Source organism: Bidens hawaiensis, unplaced genomic scaffold, assembly GCF_021521415.1.
Source record: "Bidens hawaiensis isolate Kalapana, Puna unplaced genomic scaffold, B.hawaiensis_p1.1 tig00037536_1, whole genome shotgun sequence".
Taxonomy (NCBI): Eukaryota; Viridiplantae; Streptophyta; class Magnoliopsida; order Asterales; family Asteraceae; genus Bidens; species Bidens hawaiensis.
In genome coordinates this window covers 123,465-133,872 of record NW_027505482.1, presented here as the reverse complement: position 1 = coordinate 133,872, position 10,408 = coordinate 123,465, and the positions used below count along the sequence as shown (strand labels likewise).

Here is a 10,408-nt window from a genome sequence, read left to right as displayed (position 1 = left end):
CATTCAGACGGTACCAGATTGTGAAAGTGTATAGAAGGGACAATCCATCTAAAGGAAGATACCGCGAGTTTTATCAATGTGATTTCGACATTGCTGGTGATGACAGTATCGGGGCAGAGTTGAGGTGGTTAAAATTTTGACTGAATTACTAGACGAGTTAAACATTGGTGCTTATGAGGTAAGTTTTCTGTACAAGTTACACATTGATGCTGTTATGTTTAATTTTTTTAATTATTGAACTTAAGTTTCCTAATTTTATTTACCTGCAGATAAAGTTGAGCCATCGAAAGTTACTCGATGGAATATTGGAGATATGTGGTGTGCCATCTCGCAAAATCAGAACCGTTTGTTCTAGTATAGACAAACTAGACAAGCAATCATTTGATAAAGTTAAAAAAGAATTGGTAGGCAAACTAAACTGCTCTTTAACAATATTCCTTCTGTTATCAGATATGAACAAATGGTACAATATCTTTTTTGTTATTAGATTGAAGAGAAGGGATTAGATGCTGAAACAGTGGACAAAATTGGTTCATATGTGACTAAAAGAAGCATTTACAAGGAAGGAGGAATTGAATTTAATCGCCTTTTTGAATTATTATCGGAACTTAAAAAAGAAGGAAGTGAATTAATGAAAAACAATTCATCAATTCAAGCATTGAATGATTTAGACAAGTTATTCCAAGCTTTGGACAGTGCGGGTTGCATGGACAAAGTGGTTCTTGATTTGAGTTTGGCGAGAGGCCTTGATTATTACACTGGTGTCATATATGAAGCTGTTTTCAAAGGGACTACACAGGTCCCGAATTTATATTTATATTTATATTTATATTTATACTCGTTTGCATTATATTATGTCTTTACTTTTGGCATTATCTTTAAGCTTATGCTTCTCAGGTTGGTTCAATTGCTGCGGGTGGACGCTATAACAATCTTCTCTAAAAGTTTTGTAAAAAACATGTCCCTGCAATCGGTGTCAGTTTGGGAATAGAACGTGTATTAACGATAATGGAAGACAATCAAAAAGGCGACAACCAGGTAAAAGAAAAAACACGGGTCGAATCATTAATTAATGCCTTTTGGTTCGTGTGTCATTTTGAAAACCTGTTTTGTGTGGTTTTAAAGGTGGTTCGGGCCAGTGAGACGCAAGTTTTAGTGAGCGTATTGGGGGATCCGGATGAGTTATCACCTTTAGCGGCTAAACTGGTGAGCATGTGCTGGAATGCAAAGCTGAAAGCCGAGTTCATGGTGAATAAAAGGTTGGACAAGCACTTAAAGCATGCCACAAAATCAGGGATCCCATGGATGGTGATTGTAGGTGATGAAGAAATTAACAAAGGAATTGTGAAGCTAAAAAATGAGGTGGCTAAAATTGAGCAAGATCAGGTGCCTATAAGTAACTTTGTTGATGAGATCATCAGACTTATATATGAAGTTATGAACACTCAGGTAACCCCAATAAGGTAAACTTTTGATGAATGGTAAACTTTTTTCTATTGGTTTTGACAGCCTATCAAGAAAATGAAAATGAATATTTTTATTATTTATAAGGTTTTGAACACGTTAACAAATTCAACATTTTAAACAAGGTCTAAGACAATAAAACTAGGTTATGTGAATGTCTGAAGCTAGATCCTACGATGATCTAGGCATATGATACGAACCAGAGAGCGTAACATATTAACATATGTTTAATCTTTATTTATCCTTTATTTTTATAGAAGTCTATTTATTGAAAAGAGCCCGAACACATTTTTGTTTTTCATTGATACATAAGATAGTGCAAGCAACGAGCATTCACAATGGATCCCGCATATCTTTTCTCACACCCAAATTATAAGGAAATTGTGTGATTTTGCTCATTATGACTCCCATGCCCCATATTATATGCGGAAGTTAAATAAACCCTCAATATTTGGTTGATCATGATTCATTCCCTATCTATTATTTTAATATGGTTGTGAGGGAAAAATTGTATTTTTAATTGATTACGAGTATATATACACGAGGAATCAGATGTGAGATATTTTTAAAAAGTGAACAAATTTTAAGGGATAATATTGTTTTTTTAGTTAAAATGTATGAATATTGAAGAGGGTCCATTGTGAATGCTAAGCATTCATAGTAGCCTCCTCATCAACAACCTCATATTTAAATTATAAAGGATTAATGAATGATAAATTAGAAGATGATGATTTTTAGTTAAATTTGAGGGACAAAATGAGTAGCCTCTTGTGAATGTTCTTAGATTACGAGTATAGATATAGTTGGATCCAATATTACAATGCTAGCACTATTTATGCTTCCATTTCATGTATTTTATTTTTTTTGCCACCATTTCATGTATTCATATATTTATTTAAGGTATTTATGCATTTATTTCATGTATTTTTAAGCATATATTTGTAGTTCAAGTCAGATTTTGGTTATCAACTGACAATCGACAATATAACCAAATAAATCGGAAGGATTACTCGAAAACCATTTGATTAAATCTTTTAAAGCTAATGACCAAACCGAACCAACCATGCACAACTCTTAACTTGAAGTCATAAGACAACCCATTAATATTGTTACTAAGACAACCCATTAATATTGTTACTCGTATAATTCACTCCAACTTAGAATTTGGATAAGCCTTTTGAATTAATTTCATTTAGTGTTTAATTGTCTCTTACCATAATAAAATCAAACACTCAAAATGAGTGTAAACAAGCTTGACACTGTTCTAACTGTCATCTTTGTTGTCTCTGCTGTTTGTCTCGCCATCAAACTCTCCATCCTCTGGCGATGCTATGCATTCGATTATTCTGTAAAACAGTTACTCAAATTTCTTCTGCTTAAAATCCCAAACTAGGTTTCTTAACTGATGCGTGCCATATCCACGTATGCCTGATTACCCATGTGGTCATGCGATTAGCCATGTAGGAGTACGTACATTAGAGCGTTCCCAACCCATCCTCATCTCCATATTTATAATTACACTAAAAATCACTATATTTCTCTTTTATGTTCAACTAAATAATATATACATACATACATACATACATACATTATCATTATAGTTTTCTTCATCCTATACTATACCCACAAGCACTCGCAGCCCCACCCTACAATTGACAAATCCTCTCACATATTTTTAGAGGATGGGATAAGAATACGGGATGGGCTAAGAATGCTTTAAGCACTTAAGTTAGTTGTTGAGATGCATCAATTGGTTAACTTATTTGTTGGGGTGCGTTAATTTGGTGGCTACTATCATGTAGCATTTAGTCCTTACTTTAAAACATTGACATGCGATCTGGATACAAGACCACTTTCGTTGAGAAATATGAATGACATTGAACATTTAAGGTCACACATTGAAGTTGACGAGGCTCGTGAGATAAAATTGATTTACAAGTATCTTTTTGGGACGTGCTAATCTAACATCCCATGGTTCAGTACTCGATGAATGAAGATGATCGAGTTGACCAGTGGCCTGTTAGTAATTCAATTTTTTTTTAAAAAAAATTAAAAATCAGTAGTTCTTACGGTCAGAAAACATGTTATTCACCTTAATTAATACTAAAGAAACTACGTTTTCTAGTTAGTGAAATATCTATACGGTATATAGTTAGAAAAATGATTGTCTAATAAAATAAATTAAACTATTAAAGCTGAGCTAAAGCACTTTTATAACTTAAATTAATTTCTTTAAGTTATCACAAAACGTGTTATTAAATATATCTTTACAAATTATAACAACCAACCTTACCAAACACCGTTACTCATAACTTGCTAGCAACACACAAAATACATGGGGCGGTGGACAGAACGCCGTCAACCCAACCAGCCAATGACTTATTAAACGCAAGTAAAAGATATTCCAAAAGTATCCATCCACCAATCCATCAATTGGCCCAAAATATCTTAAGTCGGTACTTTCCCTTAAGATTTCCTTCCAAAAGAAGCATTTGATTTTTAATTAATCCATTTCCACATAAATATCTGCCAACAGTTATTCACTTATTCATATCTTCAACTTCCTCAAATAGATTGAAATCATCAGTTAACTTATTATTGTGAATAATAATATAATAATAATAATAAAATCATTTATGACCTAATAATTTAATGGCAGAGGAAGTGAGACTTACCGGTGGTGAAGAAGAAGATGATGAACGAGTGTCCGAGTGGGAGGACGGACTGCCGGACGGTGATGATTTAACGCCGTTATCGCAGTTGTTGATTTCGTCGGAGTTGTTGTCGGCGTTCAGTATCACCCCGGAGCCGTACCGGAGTATGATTGACGTCAATCGCGCCTCGAGAAACACGATTTCGAGTCTGCGAGGTGAGTCCGAGCAACCGGCGTTGACCGGAGTCAACGGTTTGAAGTCGTTTATTTATAATAAACGAGATGCGATGGATGCTGACGGTGATGGAGCTGCCGATCTAGCTTCCGGTGGTTCGGATTGCCGGAAGTTACAGAGAATCGGTAGTTCCGGTGACGGTTATGGCGACGGAGGTGTTGAAACCGCCGATTTGAATCCTAACGGTTCCGATTATCGAAAATTGGCGCGAATCGGTAGTTCCGGTGACGGTTACGGCGACGGAGGTGTGGAAACCGCCGATTTGAATCCTAACGGTTCCGATTACCGGAAATTGGCGCGAATCGGTAGTTCCGGTAACGGTTACGGCGGCGTGGAAACTGTTAATTTAACTCCTAACGGTTCGGATTACCGGAAACTACAGCGAACCGGTAGTTCCGGTGACGGTTACGTTGATGGTGACGGCGGAGGAGCGGTGGAAGAAACAGAAACTGAGATCGAAACCGAAACGGAACACGATTTGCAAGGCGGAGATGCATCAGCTAGGGTATCGAAACGACAGCGTTTGGTATGGACACCACAATTACATAAACGATTCATCGAAGTGGTTGCGCATTTAGGTGTGAAGAACGCGGTTCCGAAAACTATTATGCAGTTGATGAATGTTGAAGGATTGACTCGTGAAAATGTTGCTAGTCATCTTCAGAAGTACCGGTTGTATTTAAAGCGGATGCACGGTAATGATTCTGGTGGTGGTAGTAATGGATACCGGCCGGTTCAGACGCCGTACTCACAACAGGTTCATCATGTGCCGTATAACACGGCTGTGCAGCAGAGATGGTATGGAAATGGTAGTCAGCATGGTATGAGTGCTAACAATAAGTAGAAACTGTTGTTTAGGGTTTCAAATTGGTTTATTAACACACTTGATATGCAGATTAATTATTGAATCAATACTTTGTGTTTTTGCACTGATTTCTCATAGTAATCAGCTTAATTGGACACTTCAATTGTTGTTCTGTAGTGGTTCTTAAACACAGAAACTTAAAATTATGTGTTTTACACTTTATGATCCATAATTTCCATGTGTCTGATTGCCATCTGCATCCATCACTTCTTCATTGAACTCTGTTATTTTTGTTACTATGATATGATATACCATGTGTAGTGAGGCGTTATGTACTTATGGGTGTCTCATAGCGCCCCAAATATCGCCCCCAGAAAGTTATGAGGGTGGGCTACCCCCCCCCCCCCTCCCTCTCTCTCCTTCTCTGCAACCAATCATGTATGGGTGTTTAGGGCGTAGCAATGTATGGGCGTTTTGAGCATAAAAAAAAATGTATGGGCGTTTTGCCATAAATATTTTTTTTTTCAAAATGTAAACTTTTATGTGCAAACCAATGAAAAGAACCGCACCCTCTCCACAAGCCGGAGAGGAGCCCCTAAACCAAAATTACATAAACTTGAAAGAACATCACTTATACCAAACTATTGACTTACAATTAGATCTATGTTTACATCATAAGAAGCCAAGAGATTCAATTTCTCTAATTATGAGCATGTTTGCGATTGAGTTTGAAAAAAAATGCTTAGTGGCTTATTGGCTTGATGTGCGAAAATATATATATAAATAATAAACATGATTTGCAACTAAGCTTTAAAAACTAAACAACATAACCTAGTTCACACAATCGGCAAGTGTACCAGTTGCGTGTAGCAAAGAGAAAGGAAGTCCGGGTATCGAACTCAAGGACACTAGAGGTGGCTCGGATACTAAACCCTAACTAGGTCCTGTCCTAAAAAAAATACTTAACTTTTTTATTATTATTTAATTTAAATTAATTTAAACTAATTTATCTAACTTACTCAACTTAACGAAACTAACGGGAAAACTTAACAGAACTAACGAACTTTTAATGAATATAGAGAAACGACTACCTAGGCAAGAATCCTATTGACAGTTCAACGGCTAACGGAATTAACTAATCACACGACACCGGGATCTTAAAAATTAATAAATCAACTAAGGCTCACTAAAGTTCGCTGGATCACCTCTCGGTCTCACCAACTAACCCTCACGAATCTAAGAAGATTGAATTAACCTACCGGGATAAAGATTACTAAGGTACCCTGATGACGCATCTCCTCTCGGACTCAACGACATAAAACCCGCTAAAAATTGGTATTAGCAACTCTAGGGATAAAGGGGTAACAATATCTAACTTGACCTAGGACATTTATTTGCACGCAAATCTAAACAAGACAAAGCCAAAACTCGCTCTCGCGCAATTCTAACTTAACCGAATAAAGACGCGAGACAAACCGACTTCCTATTACCTCTCGATCACAAGGAAGGTGAACCTATTGAATTTTAATGATTAACTGTATAAAAGATTCCTATGGTCGCACTAACCACAAATAGATCAAAAACACCAAGTCTATGACCTAATTATAGAACCCTAACCGAATGACACACAATCAATCTATCAAAGTCATACGCGGAATCAAAAGCAATAATTATATAAAAACAATATTTTAACACATCCAAGATCAAATTAAATAAAGCCTTTCAATAGTAGCATGTCATGTGATCAATCAAAACCGAATACACCGTAAATAAAATCAATATTCATTTAAACCTAGGTAGCTGATAAAGTTTTAGCCAATAATCATACTCAAAGCAAGAATAAAATAAATTGGTTCAACTAGTTTAATAATACAAAATAATAAGGTTAAAAGCAAGATAACCGTGTTTAAATGAGTGGGTGTGAACCCGAACACATCCAAAATATTTGACTTGCGGCTGATGATCTTCTTCTTCTCGGCTCCCCTACCAATATTCTACAATTGAGTCAATTCCATGATTTTCTCCATAAGACTAGCCTTATGACTAGCCATCAATTTAATTCCTTTGACCTTGTTTTTAATGATTCCTGGCCTATATATACTAGCCTCTACTTCTACAAATCTTGCGTCACAACACATTTCACTCCCAATTATGTTCTAGCTCTCTAATTTGTGCAAAGTCCAAGTTTGACCAAGGAAAGTCAAACCGCCCAAGTTTAAGTTTATTTTTTTTGTCTTGTGTTCACTCCTCGAGTTAGTATGTTGATGTCACACCCCAACCTAAGGCGGAAATGCCGGGGCGTGATCCGATTGCTCACAGCTCGAAGATACTATCATAAATATAAATGTCAATATCTAATTAATTATTTTGTTCAAATAATACACACAATAATCAAATACAACAAAACAATTCAAATAAATAAATACAATCATTTAAATTCAAGTTTGTCTTCAATATAACCCTAAGGTCTTTCTAAGTATCCATACTTCAACTTCAGGCAACCTGTATATGCGTAGAAAATGGAGTTTTGTCAACAAACATGTTGATTGAGTTTATCAGCAAGTTTTGACACCAAAATAATGTTAATATGATAAATAAGCAAAACGTAATAAATTTGGTAATGAAATCAAACCATAAGCAAGTAAGTTGTCGACTAAATCATTGCCAAGCGAATCGGGCGCCGGTAAATCAACCATGAGCAAATAAATATAAGACCATTGCCAAGCGAATCGGGCGGTGGTCAATAGAATGAGAACCCAACACATGGGGATATGCGGGACCTCTCCGAGCACGAATGCGCACATAAACAAGTAAGCACATAACAAGTATACTTGATTAATCACACACAATTACACGTTTGTTGTTTTTGATATGTATGTATATATAGATATGTATGTATAGTATGATATACGCATATGTCCCCAAAACGTTTATGAAAATAGAGTAAAATAGGGGAATGATAAAACTCACCTTAGATTAAAGCAAGTGAGTATAACTACGAATAAACGAGTCAACGGATAAACGAGTCGTCCAATACCCGTCAAACGAGATAACGGATCAGAACCTGAAACTTTTTGATATGAAACTATAAATAAAAACGAACTTAATGCAGCTGGAGTCAATCCAAACGGATGAGTAGAACTCTAGTTATGTTGAATTAAACGTTTAAGCGAGCTGGTACTGACCAGAATCCAAAGAGCGAGTCGGAATTCGGGTCTTGGGCAGTAGCCTTAAAATTGCGTTATAAGAATAAAAGTCTTCTGGACCGAACGTTGAATCCGACCAGAAGCATGAGAAAACGCAAAGTCAAACTTGTTCACTGTTTTACCCTTTATCGGGTTTTAAAGCAATTGACCAGCCAACACCCTTCAAACACCGAAATTGATTGAATGTTATTGACTAGGGAATATGTATGAACGATTTTACAGTTTACAACTTACCCGGAAAGTGAAAGGATTGATGAGAAACGGAAGTCAAAGGTCCTAAAGCAAGCAAAGTCAACGATCAAGCCTTGTATCTTTAACGAATATGCAAAACCAAAGGGTTTACTAGATGGCAGAGGCTAGTGACGGCCAGAGGAGATGCATTAGGGTTAGATTAAGGTTTACAGCAAGGAATTATGAGGGGTTTATGTAACACCCCGGCTTTAAGCGGAATACGCCCGGATGTAACGTACATATCATTCATAAGCTCGTAACGCTATTAAAGCGACATTAATTATAATTATTTCATTTCATATCATCAAAAGTACACACATTGTTCATAAATAAAAGAAAACAATAACACTTCATTGAAAACGTAAACAAGTTCTTTATTTCAATATCCTAAGGCATACTAATGATCTTCGTCCTTAGCACACCATTGATTCAACCTGTAGCACGTTTTAAAAGAATATATTTTGTCAACAATTAAGTTGGTGAGTTTTCATAAGTTTTTGCGTATACATATATATAGAAAACTCGCGATTCATCAATCGTCATGCGATAAGTATTCAAGCGTAAAGTAAATGAGATCAAATAGTGTCGTCCTCCCGTTCATTTAGCCGAAGCCGTTGAAGTCGGGGAAATGAGAACCACCTTATGTAAACAACCGGAGTCGTAACGTTAGACGGCGCGGATACGTCCCGTCGGACCCTCCCACTATGTGTATGCGTTTGCGTTTGAGTAACTTCCACCAATAAAAAAAATAAACACGTTGCAAGCAAGTTCACGTATAATCATAAACAAAATGCACAAATAATATTATCATGTACGAAATAAGTGAATCGGTTTGTAAACATGCGCATAACTAACGAAAGAAAAACTTGTGACGTGCTACACCCTAAAACATTATAAAGCGTTAAAAATGGGGTTATGAAGAACTCACCTTAAAATGGAAGATAAACATTAAAATGAAAACCGAAAGCATGGTAACAAAACCGAAGCAACCGAATATGCGTTAAGGATCCAAAACGATTGAACTTCTCGAATTATAAATAAAATAAATACGAATATTTAAAGACTAACTAACGGGATAATACGAGTTAATCATTTGTTGGGAATATGTTTTATTAGCATTTGATGGCATAATATAATATTATTTTTAAGCTTAAGGGATTTATAGTTTAACGGAATAAAAGTTAACGGTTTAAATTGTTTTAATACTATTTAATTAATAATTTATTTTTAATAAGAGAACTTTAATATTTACGAATTTTATCAGTCTAATATTATTCCTAATATGGTTAGCATATATAGATTTTAACGGAATGGATAAAAATATTATGTTTAACGAGTTTGACGAAGTTTTAAGGAATAAGAAAGAGTTGAGTTTTAAATAACTAAATTTAAGTTAAAATAATTTTTATTTGATTTATTATGATTTTTAAATAATAATTTTAACTAATGAAGAGTTATAAAAGGATTAATAAACCCGAGAATTTTATAAGCGGGCTAAAGCGATCAGTTTGTATCAGTGGATTTTGGTGAAACATAACAAAAATGAATTTTGTAAATTAATTAATTGATTAAGATTTGAAAAAGAAAAATACATAACAAAAAAGGGGTATTGAGAGAATTGAACCCAGGTGTGAACCGGTTAAAGCCAACACAACATCATGAAACCTACTGAGCTAAACAAATTATTAGTTATTGTTTGTTTCAGATTTGTTATAAACACAACTTCAAGTTCATCCCCAAATTGCATAAACCCTAGAAATTGGTTCCATCTAAATGAATGAGCAAAGCCCTAATTGACAGGGGCTTTTGATTGA

General features: G+C 35.5%; 1 protein-coding gene and 1 pseudogene across 1 annotated transcript; both read left to right on the top strand.

Annotated features, from left to right (window-relative positions):
- Positions 1 to 5: 5 nt before the first annotated feature.
- On the top strand, positions 6 to 1,525 carry LOC143613451 (histidine--tRNA ligase, cytoplasmic-like; annotated as a pseudogene).
- A 2,591-nt stretch (positions 1,526 to 4,116) lies between these two features.
- Positions 4,117 to 5,196, top strand: LOC143613450 (transcription factor BOA-like). The gene is made up of 2 exons (XM_077087150.1): positions 4,117 to 4,492; positions 4,781 to 5,196. Exons 1-2 carry the CDS (start codon positions 4,117 to 4,119, stop codon positions 5,194 to 5,196), a joined length of 792 nt encoding a protein of 263 aa, XP_076943265.1.
- Positions 5,197 to 10,408: the final 5,212 nt, after the last annotated feature.